Source organism: Salvelinus alpinus, chromosome 5 (assembly GCF_045679555.1).
Source record: "Salvelinus alpinus chromosome 5, SLU_Salpinus.1, whole genome shotgun sequence".
Lineage (NCBI taxonomy): Eukaryota > Metazoa > Chordata > Actinopteri > Salmoniformes > Salmonidae > Salvelinus > Salvelinus alpinus.
The window spans coordinates 85,759,943-85,786,035 of NC_092090.1; the positions used below are offsets into that span (position 1 = coordinate 85,759,943).

Genomic DNA, 26,093 nt, shown 5'->3' on the forward strand with positions numbered 1-26,093 from the left:
AAGACCAGGGAGGTTTTTCAATGCTTAGCAAAGAAGGGCACCTATTGGTAGATGTGCAAAAATAAAACAAGCAGACACTGAAAATACCTTTGAGCATGGTGAAGTTATTAATTACGCTTTGGATGGTGTATCAATACAAAGATACAGGCGTCCTTCCTAACTCAATTGCTGGAGAGGAAGGAAAGTGCTCAGGGATTTCACCACGAGGCCAACAGTGAATTTAAAACAGTTAGATTTATTTTTAAATGGTTGTTATGAGACAACTGAGGATGGATCAAGAACATTGTAGATACTCCACAATCCTAGCCTAAATTACAGAATGAAAAGGAGGCCTGTACAGAATAAAAATATTCCAAAACATGAATCCTGTTGCAACAAGGCACTTAAGTAATAATGTAAAAAATGTGGCAAAGAAACTTACTTTTTGTCCTGAATACAAAGTATTATGTTTGGGGCAAATCCAACACAACAAATCACTGAGTACCACTCTTCATATTTTCAAGCATGGTGGTGGCTGCATCATGTTATAGGTATGCTTGTCATTGGAAAGGACTAGTGAATATTTTTAGGATAAAAATAAATGGAATACAGCTATAAGCACAGGCAAAATCCTACAAGGAAAACCTGGTTGTCTGCTTTGCAATATACAGTGGGACACAAACTCACCTTTCAGCAGGTCAATAATCTAAAACACAAGGCCAAATCTACACTGGTGTAGTGGTGCCTACTCTAATTGTGCCAAAAAGTTGCCAAGCAGACCGCCCTGTGACAGAAAGGCATCCTGAGTGAAAAAGCGTACATTTTCCTGTTTTTTTTTAGATCGTTTTTCAATAACAAAACTTGATGGTCTAAGTCCACAACAATGCTTAAATGACTATCTGATTGGGTGGGCCTGTCTGGGCCTGGCTCCCCAGTGGGTTGGCATCTGTCCACCCCATCCATGTCTACGCCCTGATGCAAACAGCACATGATGACAATTACGCATCACAAATAGCCTACTAACCAACACTTCAGACTAAACTTTTTCATACCCATTGTTGCCTTAGTTATAATTTACTGGTAGATATAACTTGAAACGTCTTTCCTACTCTACCGGCTACCGATGTCATTCTTCTGTGAGCTGCTCCATGCCAAAACCGTTTCCTCTTTCTGCCTGCAGATGATATTCCGCTGAAACTAGGCTGTGTGCGCAACGCACAGGTGAATATATTTCACGTGCTTTGCGATTGTGTAGGCTACTTTGCATGATTTAACTATTGTACTACATAATTGATAAATCGTATACCTCCACTACTTTGATACGCATCAGTAGGGATGTAGAAGTGAGTATACGCAATTCACACTGGGGGAAAAAATATGATTTATACCTTTGTATACCCTCCACTTCACCACTTACCCTTTGTGTTTTACAAAAAGTGCACTCTCCTGAGTTCCCTGGTATTACGGTTGCTGTCCTTTCAGAATCACAAACCTGTCACACACTGAAGGCCTATAGGTTCGCCACTGCGCAAACATGTCCATAATATACATAAAGTCTGTTAATATAATGATTCAAGAAAGAAGTGTATATATTCGGCCTGGCGAAGCTGTTTTATACACCGACTGAATGGAAGCAGCTGATTCGTTTTTTACTCCGCTAGTCTCGTGAAGAAATTACAAGTCCTCACTGTCCGAGACCGAGTACAAATGTATCAGACACCGAGACAAGACCAAGTCACTCAATACCTGGTCTCAAGTACTACAACACTGGGTAGAATATATATTTTCGACCTAGTAGGATTCCCTGAGGCAAAGTCATTAATATCCATTGAGTGATTGGTTGAGGTTTCGTGGGTGCGTGACGTCACTTCGAGTCCGTGAGAAACATGAGACAGATTCTCTCGCCTTGAATCGGAAACCAGTAGTGACCACAACATTCAATGACAGTTAACTTACAATTAAAAGGCGAATGTAACATTCCCGCATCCCAATAACATTATTGCAGAGGAGTGCTTGCTAGATAGTGTTTGAGTCATCAGATGTTTTCTTGTTTTACAGTTCAGCTGGCTAGTGAAATGCAAATGTTTGACGTTAGCTAAACTGCTTCTAGACTCGGGTGCTCATGGGATTTCAGGAGCCAGCGGGTTAGATGATTCCACCATGGGCAACAACTGGCTACTAGAACTGAACAGATGCACATGGGGCAATGACATTTGGTATGTAAAGCTTATGTATGTCCTTAGAAGCTGTGTGAATATAAAGGCACTGACACTTTAGGATGGTACACCAGACCAGTTGGTGGCAATATGTCATTGGCATCAGTGGCACCATAGGATACTAGAGCAATAACCTTCGATCAAGTGGACTTTGTCTCATGCAAATTAATGTTAGATTCTAATTATGCAGACAATGTGAATGATCGTGATTAGTATAGCTGTATAATCACATATAGTTGCCCTATTATGTCAACAAAAAAACTTTTTATTTGCCACGTGCTTCGTAAACAACGTGTGGACTAACAGTGAAATGCTTACTTACAGGTTTTCCCAACAATGCAGAGAGAAAGAAAATACAGAAATAATTGAAAAGTAAAACACAATGATAAAAGTAATAATAGATACACAATCTTTGTATATATTGGGTACACTACCGGTCAAAAGTTTTAGAACACCTACTGATTCAAGGGTTTTTCTTTATTTGTACTATTTTCTGATTTGTAAAATAATAGTGTAGACATCAAAACTATGAAATGACATATATAGAATCATGTAGTAACCAAAAAAAGTGTTAAACAAATCAAAATATTTGAGATCAAAATATATTATATTTAAGATTCTTCAAAGTAGCCACCCTTTGCCTTGATGACAGCTTTGCACACTCTTGGCATTCTCTCAACCAGCTTCATGAGGTAGTCACCTGGAAAGCATTTCAATGAACAGGTGTGCCTTGTTAAAAGTTAATTTGTGGAATTTCTTTCCTCCTTAATGCGTTTGAGCCAATCAGTTGTTTTGTGACAAGGTAGAGTGGTATACAGAAGATAGCCCTATTTGGTAAAATACCAAGTCCATATTATGGCAAGAACAGCTCAAATAAGCAAAGAGAAACGACAGTCCATCATTACTTTAAGACATGAATGTCAGTCAATACGGAACATTGAAAGTTTCTTCAAGTGCAGTCACAAAAACCATCAAGTGCTATGATGAAACTGGCTCTCATGAGGACCGCCACAGGAATGGAAGACTCAGAGTTACTTCTGCTGCAGTGGATAAGTTCAGAAATTGCAGCCTAAATAAATGCATCACAGAGGTCAAGTAACAGACACATCTCAACATCAACTGTTCAATTAGAGACTGCGTGAATCAGGCTTTCATGGTCAAATTGCTGCAAAGAAACCACTACTAAATGACACCAATAAAAAAAGACTGGCTTGGGTCAAGAAACACGAGCAATGGACATTAGACCGGTGGAAATCTGTCCTTTGGTCTGGAGTCCAAATTGGAGATTTTTGGTTCCAACCTCCGTGTCTTTGTGAGATGTGGTGTGGGTGAACGGATGATCTCTGCATGTGTATTTTCCACCGTGAAGCGTGGAGAAGGTGGTGTTATGGTGTGGGAGTGCTTTGCTGGTGACACCGTCTGTGACTTATTTAGAATTCAAGGCACACTTAACCAGCATGGCTACCACACCATTCTGCAGCGATACGCCATCCCATCTGGTTTGGGCCTAGTGGGACTATCATTTGTTTTTCAACAAAACAATGACCCAACACACCTCCACGCTGTGTAAGGGCTATTTTACCAAGAAGGAGAGTGATGGAGTGCTGCATCAGATGACCTGGCCTCCACAATCCCCTGACCTCAACCAAATTGAGATGGTTTGGGATGAGTCGGACCGCAGCCAACAAGTGCTCATCCTATGTGGGAACTCCTTCAAGACTGTGGGAAAAGCATTCCAGGCAAAGCTGGTTGAGAGAATGCCAAAAACTTCCATAGCTATCATCATGGCAAAGGGTGGCTAATTGAAGAATCTCAAATATATTTTGAATTGTTTAACACTTTTTTGGTTACTACATGATTCCATATGTGGTATTTCATAGTTTTGATGTCTTCCCTATTACAATACGTAGAAAATAGTAAAAATAAAGAAAAATCCTTGAATGAGTAGGTGTTCTAAAACTTTTAACCGGTAGTGTATATCCAAGGGGTACCAATACCGAGTGGATGTGCAGGAGTACGAGGTAATTGAGGTAGACATGTATATACAACTAGGAATTAAGTGCCAGATAGTAAACAGTAGCAGCAGTGTATGTGATGAGTAAAAGGGTTGGGGCAAAAAGTGTCCATGCAGATAGTTAAATAGTTAGCCAAATAGATATCCGGACTAACTATTTGGCAGTCTGTTGGTTCCAATCTCTAAACTATTTTAATAAATATTAATGCTTGCATTGTCTCTGCTGTTCATTCAGTTAAGCATGCCCTCAATTGAACTACCTCTATTGTAAGTATTTGAAAGCATTTTCTAATAATTTCCTAAAATTAGCCTACTATTTTTTTATATTTTCTAATACATGGTAGTGTATTTGAGTCAGTGTATTTGCGTATTTCCAAATACATTCCAATTTACTACTAAAAATAAAACAAATTGAAAGTAATTGAAATACCCTAAATAGTATTTGAACCCAGATCTGGTGTGGACGTGTTTGACAATCTTCTCTTACACACACGCATACAAAAACACGTTCACACACACACACACACACACACACACAGTGGATGTATCAAGTTCTCATTAAAGTTAAATACAACTAACTTGTCCCTTCACGAACCACCAACCTATAGCTTATGGTAACCTTCTAGCATATTGTAAACAAAAACGTGGGAGGCTAATCCTTCCATGTAGCAAACTGACTGAAATTGTCAAAACATAATTGGTAGGTGTTATGTGTAGGCATACACAGTGGCATCATGTCAGTCAGTGCTACTCATAGGCCTATGCTACTTCACAACGTGGAATAACTAGAATCCCTGAAAACACATGGAAAGCTATCTTATCTCTCCCCTTTCAGTTTCACCTCCATGGTGATTCCTGCACATGTGGCTCAAGAGTACAAACAAACAAGCTTTTAAAAACTCGGCTTAGAGTGGTCTGTGGCAGTCAAAGCCAACTGAACCTGTGTCAAGTAGACTTAGATATGCTCAGCTGACCAACTACCTGAGATATCCATTGTGATGTCACCAAAAAAAGATCAACAATAGCACCTTGTGCTCTATGCCTAAAGGCTACATACAGCAAGTCAAATGTATTTGCAGAGAACTTCCAAGGGACGTAGACTCAGACCCTGGTTCTCAAAGTCAACGACACTTGTTCCATTAAAAGTGCAGAGGTGAGGCATGCGACAATAACACAAGTTACTGTCAGCATGCATGCTGTGGTCAGGTGATCATAGGCAGCTGGTTGTTTGGATACAGCATGGGGCAGCAATAATACCACAATGTGGCTGGCAAGTTTGCCTTTCATTCTAACAATTGGTCTCGCCTTTTGGACAACAGCGCACTCTGCTGATACCCAGAGACTACTGCACTGACAGGCAGCCTCACCTCACTAGTCACAAGCTAATCTGCTGAATGATTCATTGATTCTTAACACTGGGTTGATGGAGCAAGCACTTGCATTCACTATCAACACGTTCGGAACTAAATACAATTCCAATGTCATCGGAGTAGAGAAAACAAAGATGTCTAAACCTGTTTATTCTATACTGAACAAAAATATAAACGCAAGATGTAAAGTGTTGGTCACATTTCATGAGCTCATGTTAGTGAGCATTTCTCCTTTGCCAAGAAAATCCATCCACCTGACAGGTGTTGCATGCTCCCTCAACTTGAGACATTTGTGTCATTGTATTATGTGACAAAACTGCACATTTTAGAGTGGCCTTTTATTGTCCCCAGCACAAGGTGGACCTGTGTAATGATCATGCTATTTAATCAGCTTCTTGATATGCCACACCTGTCAGGTGGATGGATTATCTTGGCAAAGGAGAAATACTCAATAACAGAGATGTAAACAAATTTGTGCACAAAATTTGGGAGAAATAAGCTTTTTCTGGGATCTTTTATTTCAGTTCATGAAACACAGGACAAACACTTTGCATGTTGCGTTCATATTATTGTTCAGTGTAATATGAAAATTAGGTTAACTTAAAAGAAGTTAACCAACATGCTATGGCCTACCTCATGCCATGGGAGGTAGGGGTTGATGTTACTGATGTAACTTGCTGTGGGGGGGAGAAGGTGGTTGAGGTTGCTGATACGGTTTGTCGTAGGCAGGAGGTGGCCGCTGCCTGAGAGGAACCAAAACCTGTAGGGGGTTTCAAAGGCAGATCTTCATCTGAAGAATTGTCCTCCGATGCCCCCAGGATGAATTTGAGGCGCGCTCGTCGAGCTTCTGGGCCTGAGATGAGTTTGGGCCTGATCGTTCTACCGGGAGGCTGAGGGACAACAAAGGGAAGGGACGGCTGTGTGTGCTTCATTTCCTCTGAAGAGGCCTGAGGAGCCTGGGAACCCCCTGCACTGGGTATCATGGGACCGACAGTGGGGTCAATGTGGGTTAGGGGACGGTTGTCCCCGCTATCTGTTGAGGTAGATGCTGCAAGACCCATGGGTGTGGAGTGTTTAGCAGGGGGTGGAGCAGGGGCGTGTGCAGCCGCAGTGGGTCTATCGGCCGCTTGCATCTCCTCTTGTGCTGCAGCTGCAGGGGTTCCACAGCCAGTCGCTATTTCCCCCCCTTTCTCCAGCATCTGCTTGACCTTAATCATCCAGAGTAGCCACAATATCAGTAGTAATCCCAAGAGTAGAAGTGGGAGCATTCAGACATCCTCTTGAAACTGCAAAATAAAAATAGATGTATGATACTGATCCCAATTTCCTGACTGTACCAACTTTTATCATTAGAAAATAAATATGGATTCAAATTAATTATGCGACTGCCTCATAAGGAATTCAGTAAAGTGCACAAGCAACCGTTTCCATAGAAGCAAAACACCTTGTATAAAATCTATTCAGAGTCGTTCAATGTCATTTCAGCAAGACATGACACCCTCCATCACAAATTGTTCTTAAATTGTTTCTGTAACAATTTGTTAACTTTTTTTTTTGATGAAGAAATGAATATAATTGATTGCACCCAAATTGTCCCTTTTGATTTATTGGATTCAAATAATATTCAATAAATATAGTACCCAACATCTGCTTTGGACCAAACTTCTTCCTACCATTGAGTAACACATGAGGAATCCAATAAAATGGTCATGAGGAATCCAACGAAATTCACCCACGGACCCCCCACACCAAACCCACCTCAACAACCAGTATACAGTATCAGTTCCCTATGTCTAACAAGTAGTATGGAGCTACGGCTTGGAGTATTGCTTTTTCATTCTATGTAATGTATTCCTCCTGAATCTGGTGATGTCATTTTTTCCCCTGTTATGAATTGCTTTCATGGAGGACTGGCTTGAATTGTAAGGATGACCACACAATTTATTTTATCATGAGCAAATGCTATTGCTTTTGTACCCAAAGTTGCAAAGAAAATGTTCTGATCCATTTAATAAACACAAGAGTCCAGCCAAATTGATACAGGTTTGTGGCAGTAGCAGGAACAGTGGCGTCTAGTGGGGAAAACCTGGTACTTTCACACTCATTTATGGTAAATAATGCAAACGACTTCAATGGCTAATTTCTCTGAACAGAGGGGAAAAAAACAAAATCACCAGAATCACAGGTAATACATTACAAAGGATGAAAACACAATAGGCCTACTCCAAGCCACAGCTCCATACTACTTGTCAGACATAGACAACTGATATTGTATACTTTTTGTTGGTGTGGGATTGGCGTGGGGGTGTACATGGGTGGCTTTTTGATAATTGTATTGGATTCCTCGTCTTACTCATTGTTAGGAAGAATTATGGTTCAAACCGGATGTTCGGTACTATATTTATAGTAGATTATATGAATCCCTTAAATTAAAATGGCCAATTTGGGTGCAATCAATTAGCTTAATTACATTAGGAAAATAATGTTTCAGGAATGCTAATCTTATCTTTTTCTAACAGAAACTATTTCAGCACAATCTGAGATGGGGGAATGCTTTCCCAACACTACACTGAGAGAACAGATTATGTGGAGGTTGACCCCAATCTCTGTTCAAGGGTTAGATGTCTTCTTTATCCCCCGCTAATATTTACAGTCAGGCAGTAAGGTAATCTGATCCCAGATCTGTGGTTAGAGGCAACTTCTACCTCATAAGGACAGTCTCTGAAAGCCCAGACACAAACAGGAATGTAAACTACAAGCAGGCAAAGAAACATGCCTGTTATGGCAGTGCACAAGGTAGCCTGTAAATGAACAACCCAAATGGGTTGTTTTTTTCAGTTGCGAAAACTTTTGCAGTGTTTTTAGGGACTAGGCTAGTGAGTAGGCTATTCCTTCACTACTACTTTGTGACAACCTTACTCTGGCAGCTGACGAGAGAGCCGAGTGGGTTTCATTCATACAAACACAGCTAACATCTGTCATTGTGACACATGGAGGAAAGGTCAGCAGTGAGGGAATAAAATGTGGAGGGGGAGGGACAACCCCAAGAATTACTCCTTAAGATCCAAGGACCTTTTATGTTATTTTCAGAGGTAGACTGGCTCTGGCAGCCAAAACAGCCAAATACTCCATCTAAACGTGAGTTGAGATATGATTCTAGAAACATAAAGCCCTTTACTTTCATACAGGGGTGGAAGTAAGCCGATATGGCATCCCGGGAAAATAAATAGTGAGGGTACGCCATACCGGTAAAACATGAGCCTATCACAATTATCACAAAGTGCCAAGAAAAGATGAGTGGCTGTGACTTAGGGACGCGTGGACAACTGTGGAAGCATCAATTCAGGCTTTAAGTGTAGGCCTAATGACAATTGCAGAATGTTATTACAATACATGTAGTTGTTTTGTAACAGATGTCTCAACATTCATCAAATTGCAGGTGCACAGTTCACTGTTTGAATGCTGGAATTATTTTGCGGTTAGTCTACAGGAGTGCCTTTCAGATGAAAACATTATGACTGGTTGTGCTTATGCCACATTAAAAAGTTAATGCATGTTGAAAGTAATATAAATCTTTACTAGGCCTAGGCTACCAGGCCCACAGAGATCATATGATATTAATAGGGATTCTATATGGAATTCTATGATTACACCTAGGCTATATTAAAAATAAAAAAAAGTGCGCGTGCTTGGGTGTCCAATACCGGTAAAAAATTAAATCTACTTTCACCCGTCTTCATATCACATCAAAATAATTTCACAAATACAAAATATAAACTTGTTGGACACTGTTTTAACTGGCTTTATCAGTTGCAGCTGACAGTATTTTTCAGTTCAAACACATTTCTGGCAACCTTCTTCCATTACACAGGTGTTCGTAGAATGCTAGATGGCTAATTATCACCGCCTCAGTCTTCCGTAAACACGTGCTGTAACATGGAGATATGGCTGTGTGGGAACACTAACCCTATGAAAGGTGTACTAATTTCACCTTTTTGAATGATTTCTCGCTGATATGGAAGATACGTTACTAATGTTTCCAAAACCGTACTGCAAGCGATGCGTGTTCACGGTTAGATCGAGCGTCGGAGCTCTTAACAAAAGTACCCCGGACCTTCATCAATAGGCGCTAAAGGTAGTTAGTATCTGGGACAGGCAGGCAGGCAAGTCATATAGCCTAAACCAGGGGTTCTCAAACTTTTTGGGGCCGGGGACCCCTTTTGTGAAAGCAAATTCATCAGAGACCCCTCATAATCAGAACAACTTGAGTTAGATAACAAATAGCATACAAGGAGATTTATGACTTTGGCAGTGCATGGCTGGATGAACCAAGTCTCGGGCTCTGGGAATAAACATTTTAAAGGAGAGAAAATGTTAGTTTTCAAGCAATTTTCCATGGGGCAGAGAGATTTTTTGTTGTTGCAGCTTTAAAGCTAATATCCTGCAATTCTACACATTTTGCCATGGAGATGAACTGCAGTTTTAAAGCTTAGATTACAGTGCATCCAAGTAAAAAAAAAAAAAAAAAATTGGGGGGGAATATAAGTAGTTAGTTGAAAAATGTATAATTGGTGAGCTAAAGTACTGTGGATACCCAGTATCCCTTTGAGCATGCCAGGCCCATGTTGTCCAGGGTTAAGAACATACATAGTAGATTTATAATGATATGTTGTATTGTATTACACCCTCTAAAATTCTTCCACCTTGGCCAAAATTTGTTACATTTTTTGTTTAATAAAATGTTATAACCCCTTTTCCTCCCCAATTTTGTGATATCCAATTTGTAGTTACAGACTTGTCCCATCACTGCAACTCCCATACGGACTCGGGAGATGCGAAGGTCGAAAGCCATGCATTCTCCAAAACACGACCCTGCCAAGCCGCACTGCTCGCTTAACCCGGAAGACAGCCGCACCAAGGAAACACTGTACTGCTGGCAACTGGGGTCAGTTTGCAGGCGCCCGGCCCGCCACAAGGAGTCACTAGAGCGCAATGGGACAAGAAAATCGCGGCCAGCCAATCCCTCCCCATAACCCGGACGACGCTGGGCCAATTGTGCACCGCCTCATGGGTCTCCCAGTCACGGCCGACTGTGACACAGTCTGGAATCGAACCAGGGGCTGTAATGACGCCTCAAGTACTGCAATGCTACTTACTTACTTAGACCGCTACGCCACTCGGGAGGCCTGGCCCCAAAAAAATAATGTAATTTGGTTTATATAAAAAAATATATATCTTTCTCTCTAATATAAATAAAAAGAGCTGTCCGCAGACCCCCTACAGTACCTCGACCGCGGACCCCACTTTGAGATCCGCTGACCTAAACATTGGTATAGGACGAAGCAAAATGATACCATATCTGCATACACAATCCGTAAAGCAAGACATCCTTGCTACCCTCACGTTCCCACAAAAAGGAATAATCTTCTCTGCCAAATTTGACCTTCAAAGTGAACCTGGCTCAGAATGGTGGAGGGCCATTTCTACAACCCTTTCCTCTAACATGCTTGAGTAGATGGCTGAGCAGTGAGCACAAACATATATGACCATTAAATAGTTTACTAATACGTTTGTCAAACATCAAATAGACTAGGTCAAAAGAGATAACCCGCTCATCAATATTTCTGATAGGTTAGTCTACAAAAGTACTAGCTATCTCGGACAATGATAACAGTAGTCTATCAATCTCTCTGGATTTAGCCTAAAACATTTCAAGGGGAATTCTACAATGTGGATGGATATTCGTGGATCTGAACAAGTTTAAACTCCCAAATGCAATAATATGTAGTTAACATTACTATGATAACTTGGCAGTGGAAATGGGCTTGGACTAGTCCCAATAGTGGTGAAACTGTATGGAAGCAAGAATAGCCTGGTAGCTAGATTCTTACAGCGTTTTTGAGAGCTAAATATTGTTCGATGACCGAGGTTAGTTCCGTTAGTAACTGTAGTTAACTCCTACATTACATTAACTAATTAGTCGTAGGCTTACCTCTACCGTCTTGCGCGTGGTGATGGTTACAATGTCTATGGTGGCCACACGTGTGCACCAGATAAACAACAGGGGTGTACTCATTTATCCAAACAGTTTTGCGACTAAAAGGAGAGTTTCCATTGGACAAATTCAGGTAGGTCCCGCCCCGTTTCGTTCCGTTTAAGAGACGTTCTGCAACAGAATCGGCGTGAAGAATTCGCCCTTGTTGAACGCTAGCAAGTAACGTCGATGGGTTACAAAGTTCAAACATCGTATTGCTTGAAATCTTTTGTACACGGAATTCTGAGCGAAAAGAGTATACATCACGTTGCTGTGATTAATGTATTTGACAATAATATCCTTCTTCCAGTGAGTGGCCTATCAAATCTCAATTTCGGGTTGAGATTGTTATTGATGAAGCAACATGTATGAGGTGTCGTGCTGCTCAAAATAGTTTTGGGTTGACGTTAAAATAATCTATTGAGAGGCGCTACTCACCACCTATGAAAGCGTTTAATATATCATTGTAAGTAACTACAGCAGTGCCAGTTCGATGTGAAGTTGTCATTAGTGACTAAACTAAAACCCTTGTTAGGCAAAACAATATGTCCAAAAATCAATCAATTATGAGCGAGCCAGGGGCATGATGTCTGAAGTTGTCCACGGGTGCGTATGTAAATTCAATCTGGCGATCTACTCCGCTTTCAGAGCACTCGTCTGAATGTGCCAGAGCGCAGATCACTGACGGATTTACAAACGCTCAACACCCGATGAATATGGCCGGTGTCAGTAAACGTCTGCAAAAAAACGTAATTAAATTGTTGCCAGCAGCGAAGTTGGTCACGAACGCTCTAGATAACATGGAAATAGCCTAACCAGCTATTCTAGAGCGAGTAAAATAATCAGTGAGGTGTTCTCTCATTTGTGTATGCAAGTAGCTAGCTAACTTTAATCGTTAGTTTGGGTGCTTGACTGCCGTATGAGGTCAGAATGCAAGGATGTACCCTATGTTGCAACCCTACTCCTCGGCCTGAGCGTCCAGTGTGCTGGCTGCATCAGTTGCTATATTTAAAAGGGTTCTTGCTATAAGGGATCCTTTGGGCATTCCTACCCTATTCAAGTTGTAATTTTAAATGTCTATGGTTAGATCATGTTTGGGTAGGGACATCCAATCAGGAGTGTCTTTGGTGGTCTCTGGGTAGAAAAACCTAGCTAGCTCAGCCAGCCATTGGCTAGGCCGTCAGAAGCTGGACAGAAGGCCTCTGCCATTCCACTGTATTATAGCAGAATTTGAGTGGCAGTGGAATGAACCAATCACATTTTGACTTGCAATGGATGAAGGTGTATTTCTGTGACGTGTCTAGGCCTTCACTACTGAGGTAATTAATTCATAATACAGAATAGTAGGCTGATAAACAGCCAATTCATTAGGTGGCGGCAATATATTTATACGTTGTAATCTGCCATAAAACCTTGAAGAAGAAGAGCATGCAAGAGACAATGGTTACGGTCCAAACTCAAATGAAGTGGACGCTTCTGATGATGTCTGACGAGTATACACTTGCAGGGCGAGGGAGGAAGGAATGATTTTTAAATGGACCACCCTTGGCTGGAAATTCTTCACTCGTTCATCCCACAACGATTGTGTTTTAAGCCAGCGGTAGCTTGTGGGTGCTTTATATGTGCTACATTCAATTATGGGGGCATGTCTACTTATATTAAATACATCAATATTAATATATGCCTACTGTATGATAGCTAGCAAATTAATTAGCTAACTGACGTTAGCCTGCCTAGCTGGAACTTCTAAAGAAGGGAAATGTTTTATTTCTTCAATTTCCAAAAGATAACCAAAAAAAGCATATTTACTTTGTACGTAGTAGTAACATTTCTAACGTATTTGCATTTGTTTTTACTTAAACTTGTATGTTGACTTCTCCATTGATGTTATTTTTAAATTTTCGCAGATTTTTCTTACGGATGTACGATCGTCGCGAATTGAATTATAGGGAGTTTCAGGCCTCAGAGTGATAATTGTACACTCGCAAAGCCGACTAAAAACGAGGGATGAGGGGCTTCTGTTGCAAACTTCCCTTGCTTGGCTAATCATTTGGAACACCCGCCAACATGGCGACGGTTTTCCCCCAAGGGCATAAGGTGAGGGTAAGTGGACGAGGGTGTGTCTTTTTAAGTGTTTGGACTGCATCCAATGTGTTGCAAGCAGTCGTTTTCCCACTCTAACGCAAGTAACGTTAGCTAGCTTGTGTTGTAGTAGTGTAACAATGAGTACGGTTACATGTAACAGTTTTACTTTAGTCCGTCCCCTCGCCCCGACCCGGGCGCGAGCCAGGGACCCACGAAGCATTGTTACCCATCGCTCCACAAAAGCCGCGGCCCTTGCAGAGCAAGGGGAACCACTACTTCAAGGTCTCAGAGCAAGTGAAGTCACCGATTGAAAGGCTATTAGCGCGCACCACCGCTAACTAGCTAGCCATTTCACATCCATTACACACACAATAATGCGATTTATTGTGGATAGTCAGATTAATATAATAGTTTGATGAAAACGTTGACATGCTTTGCAATAAGAACGATTCCCCTAATATTCCTGGACACATCTGAAATTGGGCTACCTGATGGCACTGATAAATGCAGAAAATCGGCAATAAAAAATAAACGTTCTACCACAGCGAACATGGTATTTTTGGGAAGCATATTTTATTCTGCATTTGGACATACAGTACCAGTCAAAGGTTTGGACACTTACTCATTCAAGGGTTTTTCTTTATTTTTACTATTTTCTACATTGTTGAATAATGGTGAAGACATCAAAACAATGAAATAACACACAGAATCATGTAGTAACCAAAAAAGTGTTAAACAAATCAAAATATATATATTTGAGATTCTTCAAAGTACCCAACCTTTGCCTTGATGACAGCTGTGCACATTCTTGGCATTCTCTCAACCAGCTTCATGAGGTAGTCACCTGGAATGCATTTCAATTAACAGGTGTGCCTTGTGGAATTTCACAATCACATTTGTGGAATTTCTTTCCTTCTTCATGCATTTGAGCCAATCAGTTGTGTTGTGACAAGGTAGGGGTGGTGTATAGAAGACAGCCCTATTTGGTAAAAATACCAAGTCCATATTATGGCAAGAACAACTCAAATAAGCATAGAGAAACGACAGTACCTCATTACTTTAAGACATGGTCATTCAATCCAGAAAATTTCAAGAACTTTGAAAGTTTCTTCAAGTGCAGTCGCAAAAACCATCAAGCGCTATGATGAAACTGGCTCTCATGAGGACCGCCACAGGAATGGAAGACCCAGAGTTACCTCTGCTGCAGAGGATAAGTTAATTAGTTACCAGCCTCAGAAATTGCAGCCCAAATAAATGCTTCACAGAGTTCAAGTAACAGACATCTATACATCAATTGTTCAGAGGTGACTGGGTGAATCAGGCTTTCATGGTCGACTTGCTGCAAAAAAAACACTACTAAAGGACACCAATAAGAAAAAGAGACTTACTTGGGTCAAGAAACACGAGCAATAGACATTAAACTGTTAGAAAACTGTCCATTGGTCTGATAAATCCAAATTTGAGATTTTTGGTTCCAACTGCCGTGTCTTTGTGAGACACAGAGTAGGTGAACGGATGATCTCTGCATGTGTGGTTCCCACTGTGAAGCATGGAGGAGGTGTGATGGTGCTTTGCTGGTGACACTGTCAGTGATTTATTTAGAAATCAAGGCACACTTAACCAGCATGGCTACCACAGAATTCTGCAGCAATACACCATCCCATCTGGTTTGCGCTTAGTCCCACAATCATTTGTTTTTCAAGAGGACAGTGACCCAAAACACACCTCCAGACTGTGTAAGGGCTATTTGACCAAGAAGGAGAGTGATAGAGTGCTGCATCAGATGACCTGGCCTCCACAATCACCCGACCTCAACCCAATTGAGATGGTTTGGGATGAGTCGGACCGCCGAGTGTAGGAAAAACAGCCAACAAGTGCTCAGCATATGTGGGAACATGCCTCATGAAGCTGTTTGAGGGAATGCCAAGAGTGTGCAAAGGGTGGCTACTTTGAAGAATCTCAAATATAAAATATTGTTTGATTTGTTTTTTGGTTACTACATGATTCCATATGTGTTATTTCATAGTTTTGATGTCTTCACTGTTATTCTACAATGAGTAGGTGTGTCCCAACTTTTGGCTAGTTCTGTATAAAGTTGGTATGTGAAAACTACTACTACACATACATTCTGTTGTTGCAGACTCACTTCACTCGCACTGAAGAGGGAGGCTCGCTCGGCTGTTGCTAGCACATACGCAGAACAAATACACCAGTGGAATGCCGATTTAAGGTGTTTACATGTCTTAATAATTTGAAAGATTGATCAGAAAACCAGGTGTTTTAATCAGCATATGCTTACTTTGATTTTGACCTTATGAAGATAAACAGAGTAAGGTGTTTACGTTACTATTGCATAATCTGCCTACTGCCATAATCCGTTTTAATACCGAATTATTAGTGTGCATGGAAATTTACTCAATGGCAAGGCGGCTGCAGCAGCTGTTATCAACTTCAAGGTGGATGTAGTTGCTAATTTGTTAGCGTCAACTTTTTCAAGATTAATTTTCAAACTTGGTTTACTAATGATCATCATCTGGTGAGTAGCACTGTTTTTTTGTTGCAGTTATATACATAATATGGGCAAAAGTATGTGGACGACTGCTCCTCAAACATCTCATTCCAAAATCATGGGCATTAATATGAAGTTGGTCCCCCCCTTGCTGCTATAATATCACCCACTCTTCTGGGAAGACTTTCCTCTAGATGTTGGAACATTGCTGTGGGGACTTTCTTCCATTCAGCCACAAGAGCATTAGTGAGGTTGGGCGATTAGGCCTGGCTTGCAGTCTGCGTTTCAATTCATCCCAAAGGTGTTCGATGGGGTTGAGATCAGGACTGTGTGCAGGCCAGTCTGTATGGACCTCGCTTTGTGCAGGGGGCATTGTCATGCTGAATCAGGAAAGGGCCTTCCCCAAACTGTTGCCACAAAGTTGGAAGCACAGAGTCATCTAGAATGTCATTATATGCTGTAGCGTTAAGATTTCCCTTCACTGGAACTAAGGGGTGTAGCCTGAACCATGAAAAACAGCCCCAGACCATTACTCCTGCTCCACCAAAGTTTACAGTTGGCACTATGCATTGGGGCAGGTAGCGTTCTCCTGGCATCTGCCAAACCCAGATTCAGCCGTCGGACTCCCAGATGGTGAAGTGAGGTTTTCCTGTGTCTACCCTTCTCAATGGCAAGGCTAGGCTCACTGAGCCTGTACTTTGTCAAGGTTTTTCTAAGGTTTTGATCAGTAACCATGGTCAAATAGTTAGCCACGGTGTACTGTCGATTTAGGGCCAGATAGCACTGCATTTTGCTTTGTGCTTGTGTTTCCCAATAAGCAATGTAGTTTTGTTTTGACTGTGTTGTAATTTGTTTTATTCTGATTGTTTGGATGTTTTGGTCCTGAGTGTGTTAGTAGAACAGGTTTGTGAACTTAGCCCTAGGACCAGCTGGATGAGGGGACTCTTTTCTTTGCTCAGCTCTTGGCATTGCAGTGCTTGGTAATGATATGAGAGTGGGTCACTGTATTTTCGATGTTTCCAAAACTTAATTGCTCTTTTTTGAGTTATTATTAGTGGATATTGGCCTAATTCTGCCCTGCATGCATTGTTTGTAGTTTTCCTCTGGACATGTAGGATAATCTTACAGAACTCTGCATGCTGGGATTCAATGGGGTGTTTGTCCCATTTGGTGAATTCTTGTTTTGTAAGTCGACCTCACACCTCGCCTCTTTTACGCTACTGATATTCTCTGTTCATCATATATGCATAGTCACTTTAACCATATCTACATGTACATACTACCTCAATCAGCCCGGCTAACCTGTGTCTGTATGTAGCCCCGCTACTGTATATAGCCTCGCTACTGTTATTTTTCACTGTCTTTCTACTGTTGTTTTTATTTCTTTACTTACCTATTGATCACCTAATACCTTTTTTGCACTATTGATTAGAGCCTGTAAGTAAGCATTTCACTGTAAGGTCTACAACTGTTGTATTCGGCGCACGTGACAAATAAACTTTGATTTGAAATGCTTTTTGGAAGTTGATAAAGCAAACGTATTATTTTGGTGGACATGTTGATCTATCACGGTGTGTTGGGTGTAAATATGATCAGTCGTGCGATGTTTTGGTATAAATCCAATTTGGCTTTTACTCAAGACATTGTGCTTATTAAGGAAGTTTAGAACTCTTACATTTACAGAAAACCTTCCCCAGGTTACTGTTCACACAAATGCCTCTGTAATTGTTAGGGTCAAATTTGTCTCCGTTCTTAAAGATTTGGGTTATGAGTCCTTGATTCCAGATGTCAGGGAAATAACTTACACTCTGGATCAAATTAAACAGTTTTAATATAGCCAATTGAAATTTTGCACTAGTGAGTTTGAGCATCTCATTTAGGATGGCATCAGGTCCGTATGCTTTTTTTAAATTTGAGGGCCTGAAGTTTCTTACAGTGCTCCTTGTCAGTAATTGAGGAGTCCAATGGATTTTGATTGTCTTTTTATAGCTTTTTCTAATCTATTCAACTCCTCATGAATTTGGCATTTTTGTCACGGCCGTCAACAGAAGTAGACCAAAGCATAGCGTTGTGAGCGTACATATTCCTTTTTATTAGGATGATGACACCGACAAAAACAATAAACAATACAAACACGACCGTGAAGCTTAAGGCTAAAGTCCCACAAACAAAGACAACTTCCCACAAAAAAAGGAGGGAAAAGGGATACCTAAGTATGGTTCCCAATCAGAGACAACGATAGACAGCTGTCCCTGATTGAGAACCATACCCGGCCAAAACATAGAAATACAAAATCATAGAAAAACAAAACATAGAATGCCCACCCAAAATCACACCCTGACCAAACCAAATAGAGACATAAAAAGGCTCTCTAAGGTCAGGGCGTGACAATTTTTCAGCGTTTTTGTTTTAAAATGGGTTGTCCATATGTCACCATTTTGTATCGCTAATTCTTCTTGTTTAGATTATTATTATTTTTTTTTACAAATTTTGCCAGAAGTTGTTTGTGTTTATGGACTCTTCAATTAGTGTCAGCTGCTTGCTGTTGTACTGTGCTCGTTTGGTTCTGAGTGTACGTTTTTATAGAGCTTTAAAGTCTCACAGTAATGAAAGCGTAATTCACCATTATTTGGGTCTCTGCGCTTTTGGTTGGATAGTGTTCTAAGCTTTTTCCTTATAATTTTACAATCTGCATCAAACCAGTTGTCATCTGTGGTCTTTAAAAAAAAATCAGTTGTGCTTCTTTTGCCGTTTGCCTGAATATGTAGTTGATGTTTTTTACTGCTAGATTGATGCCTTCTTTACTGTGAGTGAATGTGCTATCCAGAAAGTTATCTAAGAGTGTTTGGATATTTTGGTTACAGGTAGCTTTCTGGTATTCTTCTGTGCTGTTTTGGGCCCATCTGTATGAATTTCTGATGTTCTACAGCTTACTGGGCTGTGAATGTGTAGTTGTTTCCATGTCTGGTCTTTTGAGGAGCAATGTAATTTGGCTGTGATCAGACAGAGGTGTTAGTGGCTTGACAGTGAATGAGCTGAGAGAGAAAGGATCAATGTCTGTAATCATATAGTCTACTGTGCTGTGGCCTAGAGGTGAGCAATAGGTGAATCTCCCCAAAGAGTCCCCCCGTAACCTACCATTGACAAAGTACAGACCCAGGCTTCGACAGAGCTGAAACAGTTCCCTTCTGTTTTTGTTGATGGAGCTGTCACTGTTGTTTCTATGGGGGAGATTAAGACAGTTAGAAACAGTATGGCCTGTAATAAAGCTGTCCCCTCTTGTGGTCGTTAGATCAGGTAGTGTTCCTGTGCGCGCAATTGTGTCCCCACAGATGAGCACATTTCCCCGGGCCTGGAAATGGCACATCTCTTCCTCAAGGGTGGGGAAGATCTCTGACTAATATGGGGATTCTCTGAGTAATATGGGCATCTTTTTCTGTCAGTACAAGTAATTTTTTCAGTTTTAACCAAATGTGATATTTACTAATTTTGAGGGGATCAATTAGATTTTGTAGTTTGGATTTGTACCAAATGATCAATCCTCCAGAGTCTCTGCCTCTATTGACAGAGCTGTGTTTCTGTGATGGCACAATGACCTCTCTGTCACTCACTGTCCCACAGGCTACAATGTCAGCCTTACACCATGTCTCCTGCAGAATGATGACGTCAACATCTTTAAGATTTTTGTTGAACTCCAGTGCTAAACTCTTCAGTCCAAAGGTTGATGAGTTTAGGCCCTGAATGTTCCACATGCTAACTAATAGTGATTTCACGTTGCAAAAAGAAAGAATAACAGTCAGAAATACAGTAACTACTAAGTTGTTAAGATTGAGATAAACAGGATAACAGCCAACATTTTTTCTGTTTCATTGAACAAGTAAACTTTTATTACGATGTGTGTGTGTGTGTGTGTGTGTGTGTGTGTGTGTGTGTGTGTGTGTGTGTGTGTGTGTGTGTGTGTGTGTGTGTGTGTGTGTGTGTGTGTGTGTGTGTGTGTGTGTGTGTGTGTGTGTGTTTAGTACAGATTTATTGGAGGAGCTGTTAAAATCTAACTCAATGCTACAGGGTTCTCCTGTCCACTGACGACGGTGGTGATGTGGGAGTTGGGGAACCACTCAGAGGCCGTCTCTGCTACTCTGTTGACCAGGCTGCCTACTCTCTTCTGTCTCTCTCGCTCTCTGTCTTTGTCGTTCTCTCTACCTCTGTTTCTCTCTTGCTGTCTCTCTGTCTTTATCTCCCTCCGTCTTTGTCGCTCTCGCTGTCTCAGCAAGTGAAATTAGGAGGCAGCAGATTGCACAGAACAAAGTAGCAAGGATTGTTTTAAGGTGGATATATGGTTATTATGTTGTAGTCATGCACAATGCTCTTGGATGGTCATCAATCAAAAAGATAATTGAAAAAAACATGCTTATTTTATTTCACAGTGTCCACCATTTAAAACAGTCAAACTCCATTCACAACAATATTCAGTTGGTAAGAGACCAGATATTCAGTCAATACTAGGAATGGATTGTCCACCATCTATGTGTTATCCAGACAGAATAGAAAATAGGCAAAATAACATTTAGCTTCAGAGCAATAAAGACATTGAGTAATTTATCTGAGCAAACCAGAAACCTTTCAATATATGCATTCAAACAGTACTTTAGAACCTTTTAAATATAGTACATTGGAAGGTTGTGCAGGACTATGGTAGATGAAGGAACCAATCTATCTTTTTAGACTGTTAAGAGTATTTATCTGGTCAATATGTCAGTGTATTATGTCTGTTTGTAACAGTGTTATATCTGAAAATGTGATCGTATTATAAATTGTATTTTAATGTTTAAGGACTCTTGGAAGATTAGTCCAAATGAGGACTAAAAGAGATCCTAATAAAATCAAATATCTCTCGCAGTCTGTCAGTCTCTCTCTCCTCTCTTTCTGTTGTCTCTCTCTGTTGTCTCTGTGTGGTCAGTTCAGTTGGACGACCTACCTACCTCCACCATGGTGTAGGGGAACTGTAACCGCATCCTGCTGTGCACCAAGAAGAGAAGGATAGAGGACGCCATCGATTACGTTGCTACCCGCCCCATGTACTACTATCCCTCTAGAACGTTGCTGTTTTATAACATATCCATATGCTGGCTATGGAAATATCAAAGCCAATTACTGAACATAAGAAAACAATATTTTTGACTAATAAACAAATATTGCTTATAAATCAGTGATGCATGGTGGCCGAGTGATGGCAAGCCCTGTCAAGTTCATGGATGCTTGAATGAATAAATAAGGGTTAGAGCTAAATCACATAGGGTAAAGGGAACAAGCACTGACCAGAAATTAGTAGGCAAGGTTTTGTTTTAATATAAAAAATAAAAAAACTTTATCTGACCAAAACAATCCTCAATCATCTTCCTTGCAGTATTCACTCCTGGAATGGAAGATTTCCCATCTCCTTCTCCCACTGCTGGGAGATCCTTATGTGGATGCATCTGGCAAATTATGGAAGAGTGGAGGGAAAGCTGCCCTCCAGTGTCCTGTATGGAGAGGTGCATTCTAGTTCTACTGTACCTGCTTTTAAACCATGTGTGTATGTGTTTCCCATTTCTCATAACCATTGAAAAAGGCTGGGGTAAAAATGACACACCACCTGCATTGACTTTTAGAACAGGACAGCCTAGAAGAAGGGAAATGGGGGTGGAGAGGAGGAAGAGAGCAGTGAGGACGAGGAGGAAGCTGACGATGAGGAGGAGGATGGCGCTGGAGACATGGATGAGGTGGAGGAGCTGATGGAACATCATGCAGTGTCTGGCCCAGACTGCCTCCTGTCAGAAATACTTCCTCATGACCGTCTGTTATCATATGTGTACAGTGTTTGATCCATAATGAATTTGGAGGAGGTGCGTGGACACAGCTCCCTGATTTCCTGCACAAATCCATCCATCCTTTTATCATGTCTGTTCTGTTTCCTCTCAGCCTACATCGCTGCCGTTGACCACGGCATGCGAGAGAAGAAAAGACGTAACGCCCCAAGAACCACACCCATTAAGAGGCGGGGGGGCAGGGCAGGCTTCCCAGCAAGCAGCAGGAGACTCCAGCGCTCTTCCCGGTAAGTAATGAGAGAGCGGTACAAAGCCACAAGGTACAGTACCAGTCAAAAGTTTGGACACACCTACTCATTCAACAGTTTTTCTTTATTTTTACTATTTTCTACATTGTAGAATAATAGTGAAGACATTAAAACTATGAAATAACACATATGGAATCATGTAGTAACCAAAATAGTGTTAAACAAATCTAAATATATTTACAATTTTAGATTCTTCAAAGTAGCCACCCTTTGCCTTGATGACAGCTTTGCACCTCACAAAGACACTGCGGTTGGAACCAGAAATCTCAACTTTGGTCTCATCAGACCAAAGGACATAGATTTCCACTGGTCAAATGTCCATTGCTCATGTTTCTTGGCCCAAGCAAGTGTCTTCTTCCTGGTGTCCTTTAGTAGTCGTTTCTTTGCAGCAATTCGACCATGAAAACCTGATTCACGCAGTCTCCTCCGAACAGTTGATGTTGAGATGTCTGTTACTTGAACTCTGTGAATCCCCTCATTGACAAACTCCATTACTGCAGTAATTAAATAATTAAGTTGACTTGTTTTGAAGAAATGTAAAAGTCTCTCCTTTTGATTACAATAATTCCATGACACTCTCCTTCTCCCAGGAGTATGTGTCCAACATCCTGACCCAGCACTTCTTCAGCATCACCCAGAAGATCCAGAAGAAGGTGACTGGTAGTGGTGGAAAAATAACCTAATTGTCATACTTGAGTAAAAGTAAAGATACCTTTAATTTAAAATCACTCAAGTAAAAGAGAAAGTCACCCAGTAAAATTCTACTTGAGTAAAATACTAAAAGGATTTCCTTTGAAATATACTTAAGTATCAAAAGTAAAAGCATTAATAATTTCAAATTCCTTATATTACGCAAACCAGACAGCACAATTTTCATGTTTTTTTCCCCTTCCATTTACGGATAGCCAGGGGCACACCAACACTCGGACATCTTTTACAAATGAAGCATTTGTGTTTAGTGAGTCCGTCAAATCAGAGGCAGTGGGGATGACCATTGTTGTTCTCTTGGTAAGTGTGTGAATTGGACCATTTTCTGTCCTGCTAAGCATTTAAAATATAACGAGTACTTTTTGTCAGGGAAAATGTATGGAGTAAAAAGTACATTATTTTCTTTAGGAATGCAGTAAAGTCAAATTAAATGTTGTCAAAAATATAATAGTAAAGTAAATTACAGATACCCCAAAAAACTACTTAAGAAGTACTTTAAAGTATTTTTACTTAAGTACTTTACGCTACTGGTGACAGGCCAGCCCTCAGAGATGTTCAGAGATGCCTAGCCCTCAGAGATGTTCCCCGTCCTGCCCGGTAGAGCCCTGCACGGGCATGAATTTAAAGCCCAACCCATGCCCGTGACATTCAGGCCCTACCCTACCCAGGCCTGATTGCTTCTGCCAAATTTAAAGCCCGGCTCTGCCCGAAATCAAAAATAACTTCCTCTGTTAGTAAATCCATTAGCTGCAATTCTCTGTCAGTCACTGACTCCCTGCACCCAGGCAGCTCGCTGTCTCTTTCTTTTAATGAGGTTGAAGCACTTCTGACACCATGTTATGATCTTAGTCAGATATGACTGTACTGCACAGCAGAGCACGAGCAAATTAGCATGGCTGACGTGTGACCCACATGACTACTGACTCACTGAGGCTGGTGTTAACAAGACTACGAGCAAATGGCTCAGCTTCAAAATGTTGGTAATACACTTTGTGATACCTGAGCCCTGCCCGTAGCCTAGTTATTTATGAAAAAACAGGTCCTAGCCAGCCCTAACTTGATGTATAATGTCGGGGCCAGTCGGTGTCGGGTAGCAGAGCTCTACTGCCCGGCTCCCACCTGCCACTCAGAAACCCAGCCCTGGAGTTCATCAAATACGTCTGCCAGGTCAGTGACTGGGAACACGGGTCGCACCGCAATGTCAAAGTTTTGCAATGAAAATTTGTGTTTGTTATTGGACAAGTTCAGGTAGTCCCGGCCCGTTTGCTTCCGTTATGTGCCTAGTGAATACACCCCAGGATCATATACATTAGTGCACACTGTTTCAAAGTGTTCCGTAATGCAAAATGAAAATGAGCATTTCAGTTCTGTTTTCTTCTGTTTCATGCCTCATGAACACAACCCTCCCCTATAGGTGCTCTCCCTGGACGCCAACATGGTGAATAAGCTAAAGAGGGACCTGCTGAGCCTGGTGGACGTGGGTGAGTTTTCGGAGGACGCCCAGTTCCGGGACCCCTGAAACTCCTGCATCCTGCCGAGGTCATCTGCCACCACTACAACCTGCTGCGATGTTGACCTTTGCAAGGATCCCTCAGTGGCACAGGTGAGTGAAGCGCTACAGGTTACATTTCTACTTATATAATTTCTAGTATAGTTTCTTTCAAGCTCTGCTCATTTTGCATCCACCCATCATTACGTCTCGAGCAGCTGTGTGTGTGTGTGTGTGTGTGTGTGTGTGTGTGTGTGTGTGTGTGTGTGTGTGTGTGTGTGTGTGTGTGTGTCACAGGAGGCTGCTGAGGGGAGAACAGCTCATAATAATGGTTGGAACTGCGCAAATGGAATGGCATCATACACCTGGAGACCATGTGTTTGATGTATTTGATACCATTCCAGTAATTCTGCTCCAGTCATTACCACGAGCCTGATCGCCCCAGTTAATGTGTCACCAACCTCCTGTGGTGTGTGCGTGTGTCTGAGTGCAGGTGTGGGCTCATGTGTGAGGGTGTGCTCCTGCATATACAATGTTTAAAAAATCTGTTCTGTGTTTCCTCCCTTTTTCAGTTTGTTTTCTCTGTTTGGCGCCAATTGAACACGAGTCACAACCCAGGTTCACTTGAACCAATGCCATCTTGCAGCAGGCTCTTTTGAATTGATAGCTACTCAGTGACACCAGTTCTCAGGAAATTGTGGTCTCTGACCATGGGCTCTATTTGAACAAATCTAATGCAATGGTAAATCTAAGTGCAGTCGCTAGAGCTATAGGTTCAGGGGTGTGTCAGAAATATTTTCACTATCACAATTACTGGCACACATGCTCGCGTTGGCGAGAAAGGGCTGGGTTTTGATGAATAAACAATTTGTGGGTGTGTCGAGGCTTGGCCCCTCACTGACCAATCAGAACGTGCTCCATGGCGAAATATGTGGTTGCTTCAGGTTGTGTATTTAAGGTCTTTTATGTATTGCCTTGGAATCAACTCCAATTCCAATGTTAATCCATTATAGTTTGTTAAATGGCTTACTGAAATTAAATAACAAAATGTAGGCCTATCTTTGCTAAATACGTTAACATGAACCCATTTGCTGTACACATTGTTCTCAGTAATTGCATGGCTTCAATAGCATTCACACTGATATAGGGTCTAGGTCTACTGTAAATGACTTTATGGCTGAGCATGGACATGCCAAACATTGTCAATAAGCAAGATTAAATTCATTATTGATAAGGCCTAGAAATTGCTGCACACTACAACGAAGCTATATTCAGGGGGTACCGGTACTGAGTCAATGTGTAGGGGTACAGGTTAGTCGAGGTAATTTGTACATGTAGGTAGGGGTAAAGTGACTATGCATAGACAAACAGCAAACAGCAGCAGTGTAAAAAAAAAAGGAAGGGGGGGGGGGGGGGGGGGGGTTAATGTAAATAGTCCGGGTGGCCATTTGATTAATTGTTCAGCAGTCTTACGGCTTGGGGGTAGAAGCTGTTAAGGAGCCTTTTGGACCTAGACTTGGCACTCCGGTACTGCTTGCCGTGCGGTAGCAGAGAGAAGAGTCTGTGACTTGGGTGAT

General features: G+C 41.4%; 1 protein-coding gene and 1 pseudogene across 3 annotated transcripts in view; one reads left to right on the forward strand and one right to left on the reverse strand.

Annotated features, from left to right (window-relative positions):
• Positions 1 to 11,699, reverse strand: part of acacb (acetyl-CoA carboxylase beta) — a 66,173-nt gene extending 54,474 nt beyond the window's left edge. For 2 of the 3 annotated variants that reach the window (XM_071403958.1, XM_071403957.1), the window contains exons 1-2: positions 11,572 to 11,672; positions 6,213 to 6,865 (exon numbers count right to left, since the gene is read on the reverse strand). In XM_071403958.1, the coding sequence (XP_071260059.1) occupies positions 6,213 to 6,847 (635 nt within the window). In that variant the 5' untranslated portion in view covers positions 6,848 to 6,865; positions 11,572 to 11,672. Of the gene's footprint in view, positions 1 to 6,212; positions 6,866 to 11,571 lie in introns of all 3 variants that reach the window. The other variant, XR_011675212.1, reaches the window with a different exon arrangement.
• Positions 11,700 to 13,680: 1,981 nt separating this feature from the next.
• On the forward strand, positions 13,681 to 24,546 carry LOC139575360 (DNA polymerase epsilon catalytic subunit A-like; annotated as a pseudogene).
• Positions 24,547 to 26,093: the final 1,547 nt, after the last annotated feature.